The 23,275-nt window shown below is 33.7% G+C and overlaps 3 protein-coding genes across 5 annotated transcripts in view; 1 reads left to right on the forward strand and 2 right to left on the reverse strand.

Moving 5' to 3' along the window:
- Window positions 1–1,749: 1,749 nt before the first annotated feature.
- On the reverse strand, window positions 1,750–7,966 carry LOC123671596 (transcription elongation factor B polypeptide 3-like). 2 transcript variants are annotated; one of them, XM_045605552.1, is made up of 7 exons: window positions 7,621–7,966; window positions 5,662–7,302; window positions 5,419–5,582; window positions 4,856–4,947; window positions 4,230–4,564; window positions 3,260–3,386; window positions 1,750–2,310 (listed from the first exon to the last, which is right to left on the reverse strand). In XM_045605552.1, the coding sequence occupies exons 1-7, from the start codon at window positions 7,720–7,722 to the stop codon at window positions 2,222–2,224; spliced, it is 2,550 nt and encodes an 849-aa protein (XP_045461508.1). In that variant the 5' UTR covers window positions 7,723–7,966; the 3' UTR covers window positions 1,750–2,221. The 2 variants fall into 2 exon arrangements, with proteins under 2 accessions (XP_045461508.1, XP_045461509.1); XM_045605553.1 differs by lacking the exon at window positions 1,750–2,310 and adding an exon at window positions 3,974–4,068 and having other exon boundaries at window positions 7,621–7,954.
- Window positions 7,967–8,256: 290 nt separating this feature from the next.
- LOC123671597 (trafficking protein particle complex subunit 1) lies at window positions 8,257–9,380 on the forward strand. The gene is made up of 3 exons (XM_045605554.1): window positions 8,257–8,385; window positions 8,689–8,898; window positions 8,974–9,380. The coding sequence occupies exons 1-3, from the start codon at window positions 8,287–8,289 to the stop codon at window positions 9,100–9,102; spliced, it is 438 nt and encodes a 145-aa protein (XP_045461510.1). The 5' UTR covers window positions 8,257–8,286; the 3' UTR covers window positions 9,103–9,380.
- LOC123671595 (protein timeless homolog) overlaps window positions 9,347–23,275 on the reverse strand; it is a 232,774-nt gene continuing 218,845 nt past the window's right edge. For both annotated transcript variants that reach the window (XM_045605549.1, XM_045605550.1), the window contains 3 exons: window positions 15,725–15,919; window positions 10,670–10,854; window positions 9,347–10,615 (listed from right to left, as the gene is read on the reverse strand). In XM_045605549.1, the coding sequence (XP_045461505.1) occupies window positions 9,440–10,615; window positions 10,670–10,854; window positions 15,725–15,919 (1,556 nt within the window). In that variant the 3' untranslated portion in view covers window positions 9,347–9,439. The remainder of the gene's footprint in view (window positions 10,616–10,669; window positions 10,855–15,724; window positions 15,920–23,275) is intronic.

Below are 23,275 nucleotides of genomic sequence, written 5' to 3' on the forward strand. Positions count from 1 at the left end.
CCCTTTTTTTCAAATAAATTTTACTTCCAATACGTAGAAACGCTTTCCAGCTAAGAATCGAAGCCTAATTCGGCATCTACGATCCGAAAACCTCTCAAATAAAGCATAATATATGTTCAACGCCCAAAAAAAAACTGGTGACACTCGAATTATGCCAGTTTTTCGAAAAATATCTATAATTTGAATCAGAGGGGAACTTCGCTATAAGCCATCTATCCGCATTTTACTAAACTAATTATTTCCTGGAACCAAAACATATATAGAATCCTGTGATATGTAACTTTCAATCCTTACCGGGTTCGAGCTAGATGGCACCCTTAATTTTTACACTCTGAAAAATTCCAAATGTATGATTAGGAAAATTTCACTAAGAGAGTTTATGTCCAGATCTGCTTCAAAATTTGATATGAGAGCAAATCTCGATATTTAACACCGATTTGCAATCAGGTAATTCCTGAGAGAAATGTGAACCGAGATATCAAGCGTTTTTTGGGATTTTTTGAGGAAATTAATGGCCTCCGAGGGGTTTTACAATATCAGGTTTATCAAAAAAAATTTTCGATTCTGAATACTAACCTACCATTGTTTTCTTCCTAACTCTTCTCAAAGCTGATATATTGCGAATTTTGTAAAAAAAATTGCGCATTAAACGTATATAAAAATTTTTCTGATCGGAACCGATGCCTTATTCGGATTCCACATCCTCGAAACCCTTTAAATACACCATAAAAACTTCAAATTCTATCGGACCATTTTTTCGGGAAAAACCAAGACTATAACCTTGGATATTTTTTCGACAAAAACAGTTTTGGTTTCGGACCGACTTCAAAATTTGATGTCATGGAGAATTTTCTATGCTGAATCCTTATTTGCAATCAGTTCTTCCCTAAAAGATTCCAAAACCGAGATATTTCGAATTTTGTGGGATTAATTTTGGTTCGAAAATGTTGTCGGATCATCTTCAAAATTTGATATCTTAGAGAATTTCTCACGATGAATACTAACCTGCAATCAGTTTCTTCCCAACACAGCTCAAAACTGAGATATTTTCTATTTTTCAGGTAAATTTAACTTCCAATATGTAGAAACGCTTTCCTGCTAAGAATTAAAGCCTAATTCGGCATCTACGATCTGGAAACCCCTCAAATAAAGCATAATATATGATCAACGCTTAAAAAAAAAACTGGTGACACTCGAATTATGCCAGTTTTCCGAATAAATTTAAAATTTGAATTAGAGGGAAAATTTTACTAAGAGAGTTTATGGCCAGATCTGATTCAAAATTTGATATAATGAGCAAATCTCGATAATTAATACCAATTTGTAATTCCTAAGAGAACTGTGAACCGAGATATCAAGTGTTTTTTGAGAAAAAATATGCGTTATTTGAGGGGTTTTCAGATCGTAGATGCCGAATTAGGCTTCTAATATGCAGAAACGCTATCTTGCTAAGAATCGACTCGCAATCAGATAACTTCTACTGAACCGAGATATATCTAACATTTTTTGGATTTTTTGAAAAAAAAATTGCTACAGAGGACGTTCAGAATATGATATCATGGAGAAATATCGATTCTGAATACTAAGCTACACTCGGTTTCTTCCTATCACACTAAAAAGCTGAGATATTGCTTATTTGGTGAAAATAAGTTTTGCTTTTAAATTTTTTTGAACGGAATCGATGCCTAATTCGGAATCTAAATTACTGCAATACTGCGCTGGAGGTAGGGAAAAATTAAAGACTTCAACTGAGCAGTATAGTTTTTTATTAACAAATACATTTGTTTCAACAATTCTTAAATATTTTCTCTGATTAACTAGCTGCTAAAAAAAAACATTTGAAAATATAAAATAATCAAATCTACCAATTTGAATTGAACTTATATAGGCACTCCTCTCACAAATAATTACAAGTCAACCTCACACTTGCTCATAAAATCACAAAAACGATCCATATGAAAAAATATTTTCAACTATTTAATTTAAGGGCACCAAATATTTAAAATATATATAGTTTATTTTTATATATTTTCCTACACAAATTAAATAAAATAATTTAAAGACAATAAAGATATAATTATTTTCTGATTATCTCAGAAATATTGATTGTACTGTACAATAATCATCTATTTCTAAAACTAAGTATTTACAAGTCAATTGATAATTAAATTTATAAAATATGAATTTACAATTTTTAATATGTACATAGGAAGGCAAGTAGTTATCTTTTATATAATCTATTCTTGAACGCTGATATTGATTTGGCCATCAGTGGTGCCATCTTCTTAACCACTTTAACTTGACTAGGACCTGCAAAAAGTAAAAAAAATTCATGGATTATTTGAATTAAGTAAAATAGGCTATTTTGACAGATTTTTTAAAGCATCGATTTTGTGACAACTTATACAATTAATAGAATATTTTGCATAAATATCATTTAGTGATATTTGCATTGAAAAATGTTGGTTGGTCGAACTGTTTTTGTAAGTAATTGCACAAGTGCACCGAAACACCGAAGGTGGAGGGCTCAAAGTGACATAGATTCGAACTGTGTAAGATGCATAGAAACTATGCACCTATGAACAGAACAATTACCGCAGTGCTGTTTCGCTTCCTACAATGCAATTATCGTAAGTAATTGCACAAGTGCATCAAAATTACCGATAATTTTGCATGACAGCGTGTTGTCATAAAAACTGCATGAGTTCATTTTCATTTTTGGAGAAAGAGCCCGACACCGAAGGTGGAGGGCTCTTTCTCCAAAAATGAAAATGACCGAATGCAGTTTTTCAAAGAAAACGCGCTGGAATGCGAAATTATCCGGTCATTTTGATGCACGAGTGTAATTCAGGGGAATATTTCCCGAATAAACTGTTACATTACTTGTCAAACTGATGTAGAATGGAATTGCCATAGATTCGAACTGAGTAAGATGCATAGAAACTATGCATCTATGAACAGAACAATTATCGCAGTGCAGTTTCGCTTCCTACAATGCAATTATCGCTGTAATTTTCGATAATTGCATTCCATTTACATAGAATTTTTGACAGGAGGGAAATATTCTGTATAACAAATTTGACAGATGAAAGATAAATCTGTGACAGAAGAGTTTCGAGTACCAACATATAATAATGAAATATAACTATAAAATCTGTGTGAAATTGTGATATTCCTGCACGATTTTGTTCTACAAGGTATGGCAGAACAAAAAATTTGACAGAATTGAAAAAAATTAAATTTCAGTATGAAAACTTACCAGGAGTTGATCCGGAGGAACGTCCAGCCTTACGTTGATGGTTAACCACAACATCTGCAGAGTCTTTCATATCCTTGACCATATTCACAACCTTCGCTTTTGCCATTGGAGCTGCAGAGTGTTTCGACTAGAGAAAAATAAACAATTATTAATTTTTGCATTTTCATATCCTCTAATAATAATTTTCATAGCTTTTTCGAATTAATTCAAATTGCTACAGATATTCAACTGAATTTTAAGATAGAGGGACTTCAACTTCAAATTGAGACCAATCACATTAAATTTGAGACTAAACAACTTCAAAATGGTTGGCACAATCAAATCGGAAATAAACATCTTCAAAATGAGAATAAACAACTTCAAAATGTTCAAGACAATCTAATTAAGACTAAACAATTTCATATTGAGAAATCACAATTACAAAAACAACAATTGAATTTGATATTTCAAAAGAATTATCGAAATTGTTTAGTCACAAATGAAATTGTATTAAACATTTTCAAAGTTGTTTATTCTCATTTAGAAATTGTTTCTCGCGAATAGATTGTGATTAGTCTCAATTAAAAGTTGAAAAGGTAGAGACACTTTTTGTTAATCAGAAAATAAGTAATATTTTGCGATCTTGAACTAAAAAATTTTTCTTTTTAAATACCGAGGCAAATGATCTAATTCATGATTTTGTGACATGAGTTAAGGAACAAAATAAAATCTTACATGTGTAAAAAAGTCAAGTCCTATACGTAAGAGCGTCCACTACAATTAAATCTACTAATGAATGTCATTCTCTTATTCCTCCTCTTTTTTTTCCTCTGTAAATAATAGAATAAGACAGTGAAAGAGAAGGACCCCATCTTAATCATGTTTAGCAAAATATTCAACTCTACATGCAGTAAATTTTTTTTAGCCTTGTTTTTTTTTTGACGAAATAAATTTACAAGCGATACCCCGATTGAATTAGTTTTGTTCTTACCTGTCTTCTAGATCCTGCGCTCGGAGGATCGATGTAGGCGATCTTGGTTTTTCTGACCGGAGTGCTCATCTGCCTGGAATGCTTTATGTTCGCCGTTATCGCCACAAGTCTGTTGTCCCTTTCCTCGGTGCATCTGGTGTACATGTCCCTCCAAGTCTCGCACTCTTCTCTTTGTTTGGTGCGGAACGATTTTTGACAATGGAGCTTCCACAGTTCGTCCGAGTCTTCAGTCAAATAGGAATTGTAGTATTCCAATCGGAAGAGTTGCTCTGCGGTGGCCTTTTCCAAGACCGGTTTCAAAATGTGATAGGGGACACCTCCTGTACCTTCGATTGCTGTAATTGAAAGGAAAAATTATTAAAAAGTCTAGAGCTGTAGTTTTTGGGTGCTGGTTCATCTGAATGAAATTCCGTTGGTCTGATAAGGCATTACTTTTGAAATAGGCCATTCAAGTGGCATTTGATGGCGCATAATCAGCAAAAAATTATTAAATTGTTATTATATGAAAAATCGTCGTTTTGAGTAGAACCAGCACTCCAAAATCATTAAAATTGAACTTGAGTTGAAAGAAGGTTAGGTTAGGTTAGAAAAAGACTCATAGTTAATTTTTGCAAGCTTCAACTTACCATCAATATGTGCTTGTAGGAGTTGAACACAAATTTCAAACAAACTTGGCACTTTCATGTAGGTAGCCTTGTTTCCAGAGTATATTTTAGTCCTGAAAAAAAAAAAAATTATTTAGTGATATGCATAAATTGGTAAATCTTAATTTTTTGCAAATTAAAAAACATTGCAGAAGGAGCAAGATCCCCTATTCGGAATCTCAAAATTATAGTATTATCGAGTAAATGTTTTGAACCTTCTTGTTTATTTTTGGAAAAATTTTACATTAAACTGAAATATAAAATTGCATGTGGTCTTTGGATTATTGAGAAGAGATCGCAGGTTCATATCAAAGATGTTAAATATCTTTTTTTCTTTTATAAGTAGCTTTTTATTGAAAAATCTTTATATTCAGAATATTGTCCAGAATTTGCAGTGTTTGAAGAAAAAAATCATCATGTATTAGGTGAAACAATTCTCAATAAATTTTGCTTAAAATACATGGTTTCTTTTACAACTGACTGGCATTCTCAAATAGAGAAATCGCATTCCCTAAAGAAAAATTGCAAAAAAAATCAGTTCTTACCTGTGATTCTTCTGTTTCATCATAATATCGAAGGTCTCTATGTCATTCATTGCACGGGTATCTGATGCTCTTATCGGTTTATAGTGTGGATTTATCGATGGCAGTAACGACTGTAGTATTTCTGTTTTTTCCTCCTCAGTTGGGACTGGCATCACCGCAAGAAGCTGAAATAATAAATGGGGTGTTATTAAATTGACTCTTTCAAGTAATTAACAAAGTATTTCTGTACAAACAAATACTTACATTATTCACCGAAGATTGACCTGATGGAGCTGGTCTCTGAGTTGATTTCTTCTTTTTTCTTGGAGCCTCAATCATCCCTAGAGCATCCTCAAAGCTAGTCCCAGAATTCGAATTGAATTCAATATCTTCGTCCTCAACTTCATTCCGCGTTCTCTTCAACGATTTCTTTTCTCTCATGGGCACTTCTACCATTCCTAAAGCATCAGCGAAACTGGTACCCGACTCGGATGTTATTTCATCTGGTACCTTCCGAGAACTGGATGGTTTTCCTTTTTTGTCGGATCTTTTCTCCTTTCTAGGTAATCCCATCATACCTAAAGCTTCACCAAAACTAGTACCGGATTCAGAAGATATTTCTGAGATGTGATGCTTAGAATAAGATGACTTATCCTTCCCATCTCGAATCTCTGAGGATTTCTTATCCTTCTTTATCGATTCTGAGTTAACTTCGTCTTTCTGTTGATGAGAATTAGATGTTTTTTCTTTTTTGCTGCTACTACTACTTGAACCTTTTTTATCATTGTCTTTTTCTTTGCTAATTTTGTCTTTTTTATCTTTCTCTTTGTTGTTTTTATCTATTTTTTCTTTAAGACTCCCTTCTTTTTCTCTGTGGCTGCTTCTATCGTTTTTATCTTTAACATCACTTTCACCTTTCTCTTTACGACTACTTCTATCTTTTTCACGACTGTCATCTTTTTCTCGATGGCTGCTTCTGTCTTTCTTACTTTTGCTATCACTTTCTTTTTCAAGACTTCCACTTTTTTCTTTATGACTGCTTCTATCTTTCTTACTTTTACTATCACTTTCTTTTTCAAGACTTCCACTTTTTTCTTTATGACTGCTTCTATCTTTTTCTTTGTGCCTTTTTTCATCTTTATCTTTACGACTTTTCTCATCTTGTCTTTTACTGCTCTCTCTATCTTCTTTTTTGATTTGTTGGGAAGAATGATCTTTTTCTTGTCTAGAAGAATGCTCCTTTCCATGTCTTGAAGAATGATCTTTTTCATCTCCAGAAGAGTGTTTCTTTTCATGTCTGGAAGAATGTTCTTTTTCATGTCTCGAAGAATGTTCTTTTTCATGTCTTGAAGAACGTTCTTTTTCATGTTTTGAAGAGCGTTCTTTTTCAGTTCTAGAAGAATGTTCTTTTTCAGGTTTAGGAGAATTATCTTTTTCGGCTTTAGAAGAATGTTCTTTTTCATGTCTAGAATACTTGTCCTTTTCTCTCTTGGTATTTTGTCTATCTTTATCATTATGACTAGATTTGGTTCTTTTATTATCACTAGAATGATTACTACTTCTATGCTTTTTGGTATCTCTATTCTCACTTTTTTGTTGTTCTTCTTCGCTGCTATTACTTCCATCACTAGATGTTTGAGACCTTTCACACCTTGAATTTTGTTCTTCTAATTGCTCTACATCTTGTGAATGAGATACTGGTGATTCTTCTTCATTTGATTTCGGACTATCAGTATCCTTTTCATTTTCAACCATTTGTTTCCATTTGGCAATTAATGATTTAGCTAGTTCTCCCACCTTACCATCTAATTTAACTAAAGAATTCACTGTACGTCCAACTCCAGTCTCTTGAAGATGACTTACTCGGATAGGATAGGACGATAACTTATTGAGACTATGTAACATCTGAAAAAAAATTTCATGTTGAAAATATTGCATTGAATAATACATAATGACTATGACTACAAGAACAGCTCATCATTTAACAGAAATAATACAAGACAGTATTAAGGAATTGCTCTCAATTACAGTTTGAAGTGAATAAGGTTATAATGAAGTGAAGTAGTTCAAGAACTGACATATGGAACACATTTCAAGGATATGAAAGTATGAAAACTTAACTAAATGTTAAGCAATGAATGAAAAACTCTTAAACATATTTTCCTCTTCAAAAAGAATAATATGTTCTAAAACAAAAATTTCAAAGTAGATATTTCTACTTACTTTGATTTCGTCATTTCTTTCCAAATATCTTCCAATACCATCTTGATAGTGTTGGATTGCTTTCAATAACAATTCCTCATCATTCTTTTTAGAGCCTCCCATCTTATTTGTTATGAGACTAAAATAACAAATCTCCTATAAGAATTCTTGGAAGTTTGAGGTTAACACACTTTTGAAATACAAAAACTACTTGTTGGTAATAAAACATATATCGAAGTGATTTCAAAATATGATTATGAAGGATATCGCACTATTTGTGGAAAAACTGTACAATTCTGGTACAAGTGTACAACATAACACTGATTATGGAGTAATGTCATCATAACCTGAATGATCGAAGACCATTGATTAGACCACAGAACACTAATCAGCTATTCTTCTTTTTATTTATGGTGTCCACTGTTAATATTTAAATATCAATTACCGAGAACACTACAGACAATTAAAATTATATGCTATTGTCATTAGAAAATGAGAAAATGATATTCGCAGAATATCAGGAGATGATACTGTGGGTTTTGACTTATTTAAAAACCGAAACAGTAAATTCAACAATTGAAGCCAAACAAAGAAAAAGAAAAATTAATGACAAAACTGATTTTCTAACCTCTTTTACATAGACAAATAAATAAATAAAGTTCTCTATGCTCTTTTATTTCTTTCAAAATGACCATTCATAATATTTATATTTTCAATAAAAATGGAAATCTATTGTATTATAATGAATGGAACAGAATAAAACAAACTGGAATGACTAGAGATGAGGTAAGTAATTATTACAAGTTGTAATTAAATTGATTTAATTATTTACTGTTCACTTTTCATTCTATGGTGAAATTTGATTTCAGCGTTGTTCCAGGATTCCATTGTGATGTTTATTAAGTATGTTCTTTATATATATTACAGGCTTGAAAAAGGGCACTGCTCCAAACGTTGCCTATCAAATGAGAGGTCATATCCTAAACAATAAATATATTCAGAAACAACCTATGAAATCACATTTCACCATACAATAAATTGTAATTAAAATAACTTCACATGAGTACAAATGAAAATGTGAGTTTTCAGGAAGCTAAGCTTATGTATGGTATGCTATTCTCTATAAAATCGTTCGTGAATAAAATCTCTCCAACAGATCCGAAAGATGGGTTTTTGTACTACAAAACATCCAAATATACCCTGCATTATTTTGAAACATTGACCGGATTGAAATTTGTTTTGAATACTGATAATCATGCACAATCAGTAAGAGAATTGCTTCAACAAATTTATAATCAGGTAACAGAATTGATATGTTCAACTATATTATATCAGTAGAAAAGACAGAGATTTCTTGTTATATTTTTATTGCAGGTTTATGTGGAATATGTAGTTAAGAACCCTCTAATTGATCTAGCACAACCAATAGAGTCCGAAATTTTCAAGGAAAAATTGGATACACTGATTAAACTGTCACCAATATACTTTTCCAAGTCAATTTGAAATTTTTCTGAATTAATTATTATGTATTATTAGATTTATAAGATTTAAATAAGAATATAAGAGAAAAATTGAAATTGGGTTGGAGGTTTTCTTTATTTTCAAGAAATAGTCCTTCCTACAATGAGAACTGTTGAAGGAGTTGATTCAATATTTGTCTTTTATAAAGAGAAAAAACTGAAATTTAGTTTGTAAGTATACAATATGCAACAAAAGGAAAATATAAAATGGTAATATAAAAGTAAAGTCTTTCTTATTCTTTATTGAATAATAATTCTCAACATTGAAACTTTTTATTTTAAAATGAAAACAAAAACTGGAATCAACAAAAATCTAGCTTCTATTCTTCTTCATCAGTTTCCATTATCTTCCTTGCAGACTTTTTTGTTTTGTTTGAACTTGTATGTTCCTTATTTGATTCTTCATCATCAGATGTATCATCTGTGTTGGATTCCCCGGATACTAATTTTTTCTTGTTAGATTTCGAATTTGCATTTTCACTTGTATCCAAATCACTATCGTTCTCATCATTATTATTTTTAGATAAGATAGCTTTCTTCGCAGCCAGCTCCTCTATATCTTTCTGTAGTAGTTGTTCATAATGGTCTTTTAATTTTCTTTCAGATTCACCATCATCACTACTTTCCTCACTTTCAGAAATGAATTCTTTACTTTTGTAAACCATGGTGTCTACTTTTTTGGGGGGTGCTTTCTTTGATGTTTTTTGCTCAAGTTTTGAGTTTTCTCCTTTCTTTGTTTTTTTACTACCATCTTTTTTGGATGTTTTGGCATCTTTCTTCTTTTTTCTCTCATTCTTTAATTTTTCTTCAGCCATAGCTAGCAGATCTTCATTATTGTCATATGAAATATCATTTGAGTTAGAAGTTCTTCGCTTTTTAGATAGTTTCACACTCTTGGACTGTTTTTCTTCCGCTGATTTATCTTCTTGATTACCATCAGACATTTTCTTCAACTTTTCGAAAATATCTTCATCTGAAGAGGAATTGTGCAGTTCTTCCAAGTTTTGAGCATTACTTTCATTGCTACTTTCATCTATAAACACTCTTCGTTTTGGTTTCTTTTGTGTTATTTCTTCTCCATTGGTAACATCGTCATCTTCTGAATCTACAATGTCGTTACTTCTATGTATAGTATTTTTTCTTTTTTTAACCGTTTTTATTTGGTTCTCATCGTCTTCTGAGCTAGATGGTCTTCTCCTTTTGTTCTCATTTGTGGAACTGGTTGAAGGTTGTTCTAATGTTCGATTATTACTCTTCCTAATCAACTCGAAAACATCTTCATCATCGGATTCCTCTGAGTTGTTTCCGGCAGTTTCTGCTGTATTCGGAGGTGATTCTTCATTCTGCTCTATTTGAGATATATCTTGTTGTCCAACAGCAATATGAACATCTTCTTCAGGTATGGTGAGGTTACCCTCCAAAGCCTTAGATAATAAATCAAGAAGGATCTTCAGAGTATCCAAAGGTAAATTACTTGGTATTCTCCAATAAGTTTCCTATAAAGAAAAAATGTTAGTGAAAATTTTAATTTTTATCACTCGTTAACTGACTTGCTCATTTGAAGGTTTTGAAATGCCCATCGCTTGTAACATATTTTGGAAATCAGGATTTTCCATGGCCGTTACTGAGTAGTCCATAATAGGTACTAGAGGTATTCCTTCATCTGCTTCTTCATCAAAGTCTTCTATAGCATCTGAAAAGCTCTCTTTGAGCCAATCTAAAGACTCGTTCATACCTGCAAATAAAAAAATTGGTCTTTAAAAACTATTGACCTATAATAATTATTATTGTATAAAGATTACATGTTAGGACAACACTAGTTTTTTTAAAATGCTTAACAAACTAGATGCCTTTATCATCGAATGATTATTAATTAGGAGTCCAATTATATGATTTTTTTTATAATCCAACCACTGAACTTCCCAACTAATGTAATGAATTAAAAAAAATTCAAACCTATTTATAATAAGAGGTGTAACATAAGAATATTCTTATAAGTGACTTATGTATTTCTATTATTAATGTTACATTGAATTAATAGGTCCAGTATGGTAATTGCTTTTATAATCCAACTACCCGACTTCTCAACTCAAATTATTAATTAAAAATAATTTATTGAATCTATCATTACAAGCGATGTAACATAATAAACAGCAAAAAGTGGAAATATTAACATAAGTGTAACTTATGTGAATATTCACATAAGTTACACTTATGATTTTCTACTTTTAATGTTTTAGGGTCAGTATAAGGATTGTTCTCCTAATTCAACTTCTCAGCTTAAATTATTAGTAAAAAAAATATATCGAATCAATCATAACAAGAGGTGTAACATAATAATGGGGAAGATGGAAATATTCACATAAGTGATACTTATTTTTTTACTTTTAATGTGACATTGGCTCAGTTTGGGGATTGTTTTTGTAATCCAACTACGCAACTCGTCAACTAAAATTATTAATTAAAAAAATATATTGAATCTACCATAACGAGAGGTGTAACAATAATTCGGAAAAGATGAAAATATTCACATAAGTGACACTTCTGTTTTTCTACTTTCAATGTGACATTGGCTTAGTGATGATTGTTTTATAATCCCACTCCTCAACTAGAATTATTAAAAAAATATATATTGAATCTATCATAATGGGAGGTGTAACATAATCTGGGGAAAGGAAAATATTAATTATTTTTAATTTGAAATTGAATTAATAGGCCCAGTATGAGGATGGTTTTTATAATTAAACTTCTCAATTAAAATTATCAATTAAAAAAAAAATTTAAACTATTATAACTTGAGGTGTAACATAATCTGGGGAAATGAAAATATTCACATAAGTGACACTTACTTGAGGAAGTTCTGCACCTTACTTAGGATAATATATATTGAGTTATTGGGTATAGGTGACCAAATATATTCCAGTAAATTACTCTTTATTTCTATTCAGTAATGACGACGTTTCGGCTATTGTTTGTAGCCATTCTCAAGTCATTATGAAACAAGAAACAACGTTAAGGCAACGTCAAAATCATATGATCAAAACATTGTAACATATTTTCACATCTCAGAGATCATGAATAATAGAATAATAGTAACGATAGTGCTTACTCTGTTTTAGAAATACTTGTTTCATAATGACTTGAGAATGGCTACAAACAATAGCCGAAACGTCGTCATTACTGAATAGAAATAAAGAGTAATTTACTGGAATATATTTGGTCACCTATACCCAATAACTCAATATATATTAAGTGACACTTATGTTTTCTACTTTTAACGTGATATTGAAGCCCAGTATGGGGATTGTTTTTATAATCCAACTTCTCAAATAAAATTATTAATTAAAAACAATTTATTGAATCTATCATAATGAGAAATGTAACAAAGTGGAACTCTTCGCATAAGTGACTTTCTACTTTTAATGTGACATTGAATTAATAGGCTCAGTATAGGGATTGTTTTCCTAATTGAACCTCTCAACTTAAATCATTAATTAAAAAAATAAATTGAATCTATCATAGCAAGAGGTGTAATGAGAAAGGTAATGATTCGGGGATGATGATTCACATGAGTGACACTTATGTTTTATTTTAATTTTAATGTTAAACTGAATCAATTTTCGCTTATTAATATCTCGTTGAATGAGTTAAAAAAATCTACGTTTTTACTTGTACATTCGAAATAACGAAAAAAGTTTTTTGAACAATATGGTATTTTCATACAAAGGCAATATTTTCAATTGAACTCTTCAATTTTGTTTCATTCATAAAATTGGTTTTACAAGGAATACATTTGTGTTTGTTGTGCTTGTTTGGTTTTTTCTTCATCTGATTAGCTAATGTTTATTCATTAAATTTAAAATTTCTTTAATTTTCTAGACATAATTAATATTCATTTGAAAAATAGCATTAAATTATAAATCTATAGTTTGAAGTAGAAAAGTAAAATATTATCAAAGTTCTCCATTTTTTAGGTATGCTAGTGAATAAATAGAAAATAATGCCATCTTTGGAGGGATTTGTTAATGGTTAATAGTTAATTACAGTATTCGATTGGGAAGGTTTCATCTGGAACGATGTTGTTGATGCTTGTCTGAAGAAGTACATGAGCATTATACGTATAATGCTCATTTTTAAGTAAAAATTGACAAAAAGAAATTATTGAAGTTGTGTATAATTGTGTTACTGTGTATATTCATTTTTCTTCATTCTGTTCATCACTATTATTTACTACTTCAGCTCGAAAACTCATTCTGGTGAAAAACAACTTCCAGTTTCATTGTTAGCATTATCCCATTAGGAAATAGCCATGCTAAACAAAACCTGATTTATTCCATCCCTGTACTTTTTTAGGTTGTTCATAAAATTGCCGTAAGGGGTTGCTTTGGAAGGAAGAATTTTCGGACAATATCGCTATTCATTCTTGGATGGCGCTGATAAACGATCTAAAAGGTACCTATATTCAGGAAAGATTTTTAAAGACAGCAGGAAATTATGAAAATTAGAGCAGAAAAAACCCACAGAGAACATCCCATTGACGTATCGTAAGGGTCGACCCAAGAGAATGGAATTTTTAATTAGCCAATGACGTGGTAACTATCAATTATGGAAACTAATTACCAGCAAGACCTACCAGGGTTTAATTTTGTTAATGCGTCCCTTTGTTTTCAGCACTGTCTGGCGATTAGGCGGTAAATAGAAATTTTATTTATTCAACAGTGTTATCATTCGAAGGCGTTGATGAAGGTTTATGTTAATGTGCTTGCTTCGACTGGAAAACATTAGTTTCACTTTCATGATGAAATTCTTTCCTTTTCTGCAATTACTGACTGTTTCGATATAGACATTATGCTTCCACTGTAAACCAGAACTTCTAGCAGTATGTTAGTTATTATGAAATAACTCATTTTGAAGTATTTATTATTTATAGAATTTTATATTTTGATGGAAAGTACATTTCAGAAGAAACTGTTTTCGAAACATACAAGTATTTTAGACAAAAGTATTTCCAATTAAGAATTTTCTGTTAATTTTTTGAAGACTAACTACATTATCTTAAGTTACTACAATATTTCCACAAATAACTGTGACAGCTCTGTATTAAGACTGATTCAAGAAAATATACAGGATGTTCTTCCGAAAAAGTTCCATTCGAATATTTCGGTAACTATTATAGTTTATGTTATTGAAAAATTTAGGGAGGTCAAATTGAAAGCATAACAGTGCAGATTTCTAACATTCAGTTGAAGGAACGTTCATTAAAATTCCATTAAATGTTGTGTTCAACTGCAGGTAGCCAAATTCAATGGAAACATCTATTGTTCATTGAATTTAATGTCAACCCATCATTATCTTCCCATTAGCCATAAGACATAATGCAAAATGTTTTTATAATTCCATGGCTATAATAACTTTGGATATCTGGTTAATCTTTTGAAAAATTTACAGAATAATTTTTCCAATACTTTATTATAATTATAATTATAATTAAATATATTCTAGACTCGAAAAAATTTTTTACTTGTTGCATTTACCGCACTAGTGTCCTGAGAGTTTCACCTGTCCACTAGACTGTTAGTATAGAATTTTTTTCGCACATTCAGTCTGCAGTGATCAGCTGAAAGTTTGTAGTTGTGACCTTTAAGGTTTGGACTTGGATACACTTTCAATTCTTTACATTTTTTCGAATCTAACATAACGGTAGATGTAACATAATAATCCGGGGAAATGAAAATATTCACATAAGTGACACTTATGTTTTTCTACTTTTAATGTGACATTGAATTTAAAGGCCTAGTAAGGGGATAGTTTTCATAATTCAACTTTTCAATTGAAATTATTAATCAAAAAATATATTGAATCTATAATAACGAGAGATGTAATATAATACCGGGAAATGAAAATATTCTCATAAGTGATACTTATGTTTTTCTACTTTTGAAATGACATAGAATTAATAAGCCCAGTATGGGATTGTTTTTATAATTCAACTCCCCAATTAAAATTATTAATTGAAAGAATATATTGTATGTATCCAACGAAAGGTGTAACATAATCCAGGGAAATGAAAATATACACATAAGTGACACTTATGTTTTTCTATTTTAATGTGACTTGTTGCATTTACCGCACTAGTGTCCAAAGAGTTCCACCTGTACACTACACGGTTAGTAGAGAAATTTTTTCGCAAATTCAGCTTGCAGCGTTCAGCTTTAAGTTTGAAATTGTGATCTCTTGAATACTCATTCAGTTTTTGAATGAATTAAATGGTACTTTTGTAACAAATTAAGTGGAGTGTCCAGGTTATTTTTGGGTTGTCAGATTTTTTATGTATCTAAGATATTTTTTGGCATCTAAAATACTTGTATATTTCAGATATCTTATCTTAAAATGTACTTTTCATCAAACAATAGAATGAGAAAGTAATATACTCATTTTTAGATACTTCAAAGTAAGTTGCTTCAAAATAACTTAGATACAGCTAGAAGTTTTCGTATGAATCTCCCTCTAAAAAAATAATTCTAACCTCAATAATAACATTGTGAGGTAAGAGTGCAAATATTTGCCGGAAGATGGCGCAGATATCGTCTCTATCATGTACCCACCTGATCCTGCAACGCCTAATATCAATTCTGCCAACCTCTTTGATGAAACATTTACGACTGTCGTTCTCTTGGTGTTCTTCTTCTTGCTACCGACGTCGGCTCTTCTTGCGATGCTAGTCGATGGTCCGTCGGAGTCGTCGTCGTCGTCCGAGCCACTGCTGCCATCTGAACGGTCGGATTCTGCATTTCTAGGACCTGTAACGAAAAATTAATTATTTAGCATGGTTGTCGATGTACGATCGAGAGATGTTGCTGTTGTTGAACTTAAGGGGCGTTTCAATTATTCAATATGTCCGCAACGGAAATGCGTCTCGACGGACGTTAAATTCGCGATATATACTGGACAGAGCGTTTGGACAGGACCGTCTTCAAATCGCAGTGATCTCTTGGTATATTATTTTCATTAATACACATTAGAAATCGTTCGAGGAAAAAACATTTTAATACCCTCACCCCTAAAATCTTCACAATTGGTCACCGACATTTTGTGATTTAACAACTTTAGACTACGAATCAGACATACCAACAAATATTCTCGAAATTGCATTGTTACAAGGTAAAAAATAGAACAAGTATGTAGGTACCTAAATAGGTGAATGACTAGAAATAGGTAGAAAGGCATTTCGATTTCCGACAGTTAGGCACTGAAAAACTGGAAACAATAAGTTTCTATAAAGAGTTCAGGGATGAAATTAAACACATAATTTGGGAGATTTTATGCCAATTTCTGGCACGACCAAACAGGCTCAGAAATAGACACGAAATTAGGCATGATGTTGATGTTATGGTGGGTTTATGTACCATTCCTAAGAACTAAGGACTAAGAAATACGAAATAAGAACTAAACCTAAGAATTCAGTGGCGTTTATGCACCCTCTTGTTAGTTCTTAGTTAAGGCATGCGGAGGTGCTCGAACTACTTTCTATTTGTTCTATACTTTGATGTTTGACATCGATATTGATTGTGAAAAAATTAAATTTAATTTTTTCAAATACACCTAATACTTTTCATCGATAAACACGAATAACGGAACATAAAATGATAGAAACTGGTACACGTTAATATTGAAATTCTATGCGGCGCTTGCGCACTTCTATATTTTACCTTAGCTCTTAGTTCTTAGTTAAAAGTTGGTCAATTTTCTAGTGCTAGTGTTAGATCTTAGTTCTTAGGTAAAGTGCATAAACGCTCTCATTGATTTGTAAGCGTTCAATTCTTAGTTCTTAGGTTTAGTCTTAGTTCTTAGGAATGGTGCATAAACCCACCATTAGATGATGTTTTCATGTAAAAATAGACATGAAGGCATGCGCAATCCGTTTGAATGCCTAGTACGGTCAATAAGGCTCAGAAATAGGCACGGAAAAGGCATTATCTTGATGTTTGATGATGTTTGTATATAAAGATAGGCATGCGCAAGCGGTTCAAATATGCCTAGTACGGTCAAAAAGGCTCAGAAATAGGCATGGAAAAAGACATGATCATGATGCTTGATGATGTTTGCATGTAAAAATGGACATGAAGGCATGCGCAATCCATTTAAATGGCCAGCAAGGTCAATTAGGCTTGAGAATAGGCACGGAAAAAGGGAAGATCTTGATGCTTGATGATGTTTACATGAAAAAATAGACAAGAAGGCATGCGCAATCCGTTTGAATGCCTAGTACGGTCAATAAGGCTCAGAAATAGGCACGGAAAAGGCATTATCTTGATGTTTGATGATGTTTGTATGTGAAAATAGGCATGCGCAAGCGGTTTAAAGGCCTAGTACGGTCAAAAAGGATCAGAAATAGGCACGGAAAAAGATCATGATGCTTGATGATGTTTGTATGTAAAAATAGACATGAAGGCATGCTCAATCCGTTAAAGGCTTGGAAATAGGCACGGAAAAAAGGCATATTGCAATAATCGAACACCCCCGAACGTCAGATATGTCAGACTCGAGGCGGTTGGGCCTTAAAAATTTCGCTAAAAAGTTTCATTACGCCGATAGCGTGAGGAAGAGGCGGCAAAAAAGAAGGTGAGGAACGGAGTCGAGGGCATTATTTTCACGCCAACGTCGTTCGGCGTCTTGCCATCGGAAATTTCCGGAAAAACAGCGTGAGTTCATGCAAATAAACTAATTTTTCCGGCGCTATCGCGTGTTCTCGCGCGCGCGGCCCATTTTCCAAGCGGCGTGTGTCGCCCGTATCCGGAAAATTGGGTTAGCCGGCTTTCCCGGCTCGCGATCCGGAAAAATTCCAGATTTTAGCCGGATGATACGCGTGGTGGTGGGAGAGAAAGTGGAAAAAAATGAGCAAAATATCGGTTTGAAGTTGAGAGCTTTCGCGTTGAATTTTTCGATTAACCTGTAAAGTGTCGCCAGGAAAACATACAGGGTGTTCCTCCTAAATTGAAGGTACAAATGTAATTGATAGATTCATTTTGAGAAAAAAAGTCCCCTGAACATGGGCTCGCGAACGCTTTATTTTCGAGATATAGCAGGCTAAATTTTGATTTTTTTTTTCGTAGCACCTTCCCTTCATAAGATATTCAATTTAAATTTGGCATAGATATTCCAATTTTAAGATTTTATCATGTGATATGCTCATTTTGAATGCTTCTTTCCTCCAGAACTTTTTTTGATGGACCTATTGTATAGGGTGTTTTTTTTCGAGGTATATAACTTTAAGTTGGCATTACTGTTCAAGATGGCGACCAATTCAACAGTTGTGAAGTGATTTATTCTCAGTTTGGTTTGGCAATTCATCATGAATAGACTCACGCCTGAACAACGCTTGCAAATAGTGCAATCTCATTTCGAAAATAATGGTTCTGTGCGGAATACGTATCGCGCACTACTGGTTGAATGGCTACGTCAACAAACAGAACTGCCGCATTTGGAGTGAAGCTAATCCTCAAGTGTATGTCGAAACACCGATACATCCAGAAAAACTGACTGTTTAGTACGCCTTATAGGCTGGTGGAATCATTGGTCCGTACTTCTTCAAAAACGATGATGGCCAGAACGTTACAGTCAATGGTGATCGGTATAAAGCCATGATTACTAACTTTTTCATTCCTGAATTGAATTGATGAATTGATGTCCAGGAGCTGTGGTTCCCACAAGACGGCGCAACATGTCACACAGCTCCTGCCACAATCGATTTATTGAAAGACACGTTTGGTTAGTGACAGCCTAATTTCACGTTTTTGACCTGTGAATTGGCCTCCAAGATCTTGTGATTTAACACCGCTAGAATACTTTCTGTGGGGCTGTGTAAAGTCATTGATCTATGCGGATAAGCCACAAACCCTTGACCATTTGGAAGACAACATTCGCCGTGTTATTGCCGATATACGGCCACAAATGTTGGAAAAAGTTATCGAAAATTGGACGTCCAGATTGGACTACATCAGAGCCAGTCGTGGCGGTCATATGCTAGAAATCATATTTAAAATGTAATGCCACAATATTATCTTGCGGATAAATAAAATTCATGTCAATCGAATAATCCATCGTTGTTTTATTCCAATTAAAAATTCTATAGCTCTAAAAAAAACACCCTTCACTTTCCTGCCTAAACTCTCAAGACCAGACGTCCAACAAACTCCCAACAGAGCCGATAAACCAACCCCCGCAATGGGCGACATCTAGTGGGTAATGCGCGGATGCACTCTCCCCGATCAATTCCACCCCTTTACCTCCCACCAACCCGCCATACATCTCCGCCGAATTGCTAATTCAAACCTGGGGGACCCCCAGAAGATGTTGACAAAGTGCCAACATTATTGCTGTCTGCGAGGAGGGCGCACCTCGACAATAAAATCGGGATAATCTACCGATCCCGGATTCCCACAAAGGCCATTCAGGCAATCCATTTGGAACTTTTTAAACGGCCCGACCCGCACCGCTCGGCAACAATGGACGCCCGTGATTCATTCCAGATGATGTTTTATGATGTATAATTCTCCCGAGGGAGAGGTGCCCCCTACCGGGATCCGTTCCCCAAGCCAGCATTGTGCATTGAATTAGTCCTGGATCTTGTGACGTTGTTGAATATTAGGTTAGGGAGGAAGGAAGGCAACACCGCTAAGAGTATGACAGCTAACCTTCAAATTGATGGATTGGAAAGATTCAGATATATTATCTAATGACTTATTTGGTTTGTATGCTAGAATTTCGAGGTCAATAAATGAGTCCTAGGTCTAATCAGTAATTTTTAAAACTTCCACTCGATTCGTTAATAACGTCATCTTCACGAGTGATATAGGTATGTACTCCAACACTCCTCTTAGATAAGATTAAATTAAGAAGGTTCCGTTTCACTGCTAATGGTCTATTGTACCCCCATCAGAACTATTCTCACCATAATGTGATCTATAGCTAGCCTTCTAGTTCCAGAGTTCTAATGAACTCCAGTATCTGGGATGGCTTCTAGAAGGATAATTCCTTACTTCTACAAGTTTCTTGTTCAAAGCAGATTTTGCATTGGCTAGTGATGGCAAGCCATTTTGTCACTAGGTGATCCGGGGTTTCTTCCTCTTTTCTAAAGAATCTGCACTTTTCATTTTCTGCTAGACCCATTCTCATGAGGTGTTTCCTAAGGCAAGATTGCCCTGTGAGGAATCCAGTCTGGTGTAGTCTATTTTTGCTAAGATTCAGATACTTCTTGGATCTCGCAGTGTCGAAGTTCCGAAGAAACTTTTTGGATTGATCCAAACCAGATGATTTCGCCAAAGTGTTTCTCTTTCGGTTTTTTCCTTCTCCTGAAACTCTTTCTTGTAGGTAGGTTCATTTGCCTATACCATAGAAAGGTTTCGGGAGTTTGTGCTCCTTTTCAGGCAAGTGTCATGGCCTCTTCTTTCCCTTAAATTACCGAGTGGTCATAAACCCAGAATAAAAATACCTTGTTATTCTTGCTTTCACTCCTTTCAACTTTCCAATACCTTTTCTGAAGAAACATTTGTTTTTGCTTTCAAAATAGGCTTCAACCTCTCGGCAATCTCTTCTTCATTAGAGCCAAATTTCTTTCCCTGGGCTTCTCATCAAGCCATTGCGTAAAGGCTCATTTTCACGGTGATAGTACTATCGCAGGAACTATGACCATATCACTAGTAGTTACTATCACCGTGAAAATAAACCTTTAGGCCTATCACTTACCCAGTGCATTCATAAAGAATTATATGTTGTATATTTTTAATGTTACCTATCTATATATTGAATAACTAAGAAAATATTAGCATGACAGACCATTTTTAATTACGAAAAAAGTAACTCCTCTGGTGGGAATCGAACCCACCATCTTTGAAGCACTAATTCAGTGCTCTCACCAATGAGCTACCTAGGATGCTGAAAGTTCCAACCGCAGATTAAATGTAAGTGGGAAGTTAATGTTAAAACTTTATCTTGTCCGTAAAAACATTATTTCCGATTGAATAATCTTCAACAAGAGTGATGACTCTCTTGAATTTTATAAAAAAATAGATTCTTTGTTCAGTTAGTTCTCAACCAAACACAAACAAACACACGCGGCCGATTAACGCCCGGCAGAACAGATGGCGACACCGGCATCTGCCAGACGTAATCTTTCAGTATCGCGAGAGAGATTAACGAGGGTCCATTTTTTCCGCGCCCCCTGGCCCTAGTTAGCACGAAATGAAAGAACGTCAACGTTTCCACTACGTCGTAAATATCAGGACGACGTCGTAGAAGACGGAACGGAGAGGCACGATTTGCAGGTTCGCGCGTAATTTATTTCCACTTAAGCCTGTTCTCAAGGATTCGCGAAAAGGGGGTGGCAAGCCTAACGGCCAGCGGCGGCGGCTATGGAATTTTTTCATTGTGGGTGTACTTAATTCTATTTAGTCTAGAGAGATGTTTACTGAGATACAAAGTGTCACTAGTTCCACCTAACACTCTGCCTAACCAAACCTAACACTCTGTCTAACCTAACCTAACCTAGTCTCTGTCTAACCTAACCTAACACTCTGTCTAACCTAACCTAACCTAACACTCTGTCTAACCTAACCTAACACTATGCCTAACCTAACCTAACACTCTGTCTAACCTAACCTAACACTCTGCCTAACCTAACCTAATAGTGGGTTTATGCACCATTCCTAAGAACTAAGGACTAAGAATTAAGAACTAAACCTAAGAATTCAGTGGTGTTTATGCACTCTCTTGTTAGTTCTTAGTTGAGACATGCACACGTGCTCGAACTACTTTCTATTTGTTCCATACTTTGATGTTTGACATTGATATTGATTGTGAAAAAATTAAAAAAAATTTTTCAGATACACCTAATAATTTTCATCGATTAACAAGAATAACATAAAATGATAGAAACTGGTACTCGTTAATATCGGAATTCTATGCGGTGCACGCGCACTTATATATTTTACCTAAGCCCTTAGTTCTTAGTTAAAAGTTGGTCAACTTTTTAGTGCTTGTGTTAGTTCTTAGGTAAAGTGCATAAACGCTCTCATTGATTTGTAAGCGTTCAATTCTTAGTTCTTAGGTTTAGTCTTAGTTCTTAGGAATGGTGCATTAACCCACTATAATACTCTGTCTAACCCAACCTAACACTATGCCTTATTTTTAACCGTACTTTACTAGGAGAAAGTTAGTTGTACTGTAGTTGTACTTGTACTTCCACAATCCAACAGTTTGTCTATTAGGCTCCAATGAAGTACAAACATACAACTGAGTACAATAAAAAAACATGAAATAAGAAATCTCATTTTTTGAAAAAATTAGCTAACTCTTGAAGTTATAGGGGTCAAACTTGGGGACTATAAAATCATCTTTTAAAGAGCTGCTCAAGACCTCAAAAAATTCAGACAACGATTTCTTACATATTTCGAGATAATATCGTGAATCCCCTTAGGTTAATAACAATGCTACAATAATAATGAATAAAAAAGAAGATTCGACAGAAAATTCTACATATGACGCACTATCATATGGAATTTATTCTATGGAAGCAATAGCGAAACTAAGCACCACTTCATTACTCAAAAAAGGACCTTGAGACTACTTGCCAGGATCAACTATAGACAATCTTTTGGGGGTGAATTCGAAGAAAATAAAATTTTGACTGTATAAGGGGTATATATTCAGGAATGTGTCCTCTTTCTATACGAAATTAAACATTTATTTGAAGCATACTTTCCACGAGCAGAACACTGGACTCTAATTTCCCAAAGCACATATTAACGCTGACAGAAAACGGAGCATTTTATATCATAATTTATAGTATAAACTTCTACAATAAATTACCCAGATCTGCAAAATTAAGCCAAAATTTGAGAGAATCAAAAAAAAATTTTTTTTTTAACTTGAACCGTATGATATCAAAGAATTTTCAGGTTGAGCATTCCAAACTGACGTTTATTGTGTTTAATGTTGCTGAAATGTTGTAATATTCACATAATAAAAACTTATTATTATTTAGAATCAAGCAAAATAAACTGTTACATTCCCCTAGCTTGTTCCCATTCGCCCCCAGACCGCCCGCCACTGGACGGGCGGGGGACCGGAAAAAAAAAGGGGCCGTTCACGCTGCATTT

The sequence above is a fragment of the Harmonia axyridis genome, chromosome 1 (assembly GCF_914767665.1).
Source record: "Harmonia axyridis chromosome 1, icHarAxyr1.1, whole genome shotgun sequence".
Classification (NCBI taxonomy): domain Eukaryota; kingdom Metazoa; phylum Arthropoda; class Insecta; order Coleoptera; family Coccinellidae; genus Harmonia; species Harmonia axyridis.

Excerpts from the sequence above, each read along its gene's own strand:
- LOC123671596 (XM_045605552.1), bottom strand. The coding sequence starts at position 7,722 with ATGGGAGGCTCTAAAAAGAATGATGAGGAATTGTTATTGAAAGCAATC. Across the intron at positions 5,583-5,661 it reads GTCAATCTTCGGTGAATAAT|CTTCTTGCGGTGATGCCAGT; the intron begins GTAAGTATTTGT and ends TTATTATTTCAG. Across the intron at positions 4,565-4,855 it reads CCTACAAGCACATATTGATG|CAATCGAAGGTACAGGAGGT; the intron begins GTAAGTTGAAGC and ends TTTCAATTACAG.
- LOC123671597 (XM_045605554.1), top strand. The coding sequence starts at position 8,287 with ATGACCATTCATAATATTTATATTTTCAATAAAAATGGAAATCTATTG. Across the intron at positions 8,386-8,688 it reads CTGGAATGACTAGAGATGAG|GAAGCTAAGCTTATGTATGG; the intron begins GTAAGTAATTAT and ends GTGAGTTTTCAG. Across the intron at positions 8,899-8,973 it reads TTCAACAAATTTATAATCAG|GTTTATGTGGAATATGTAGT; the intron begins GTAACAGAATTG and ends TTTTTATTGCAG.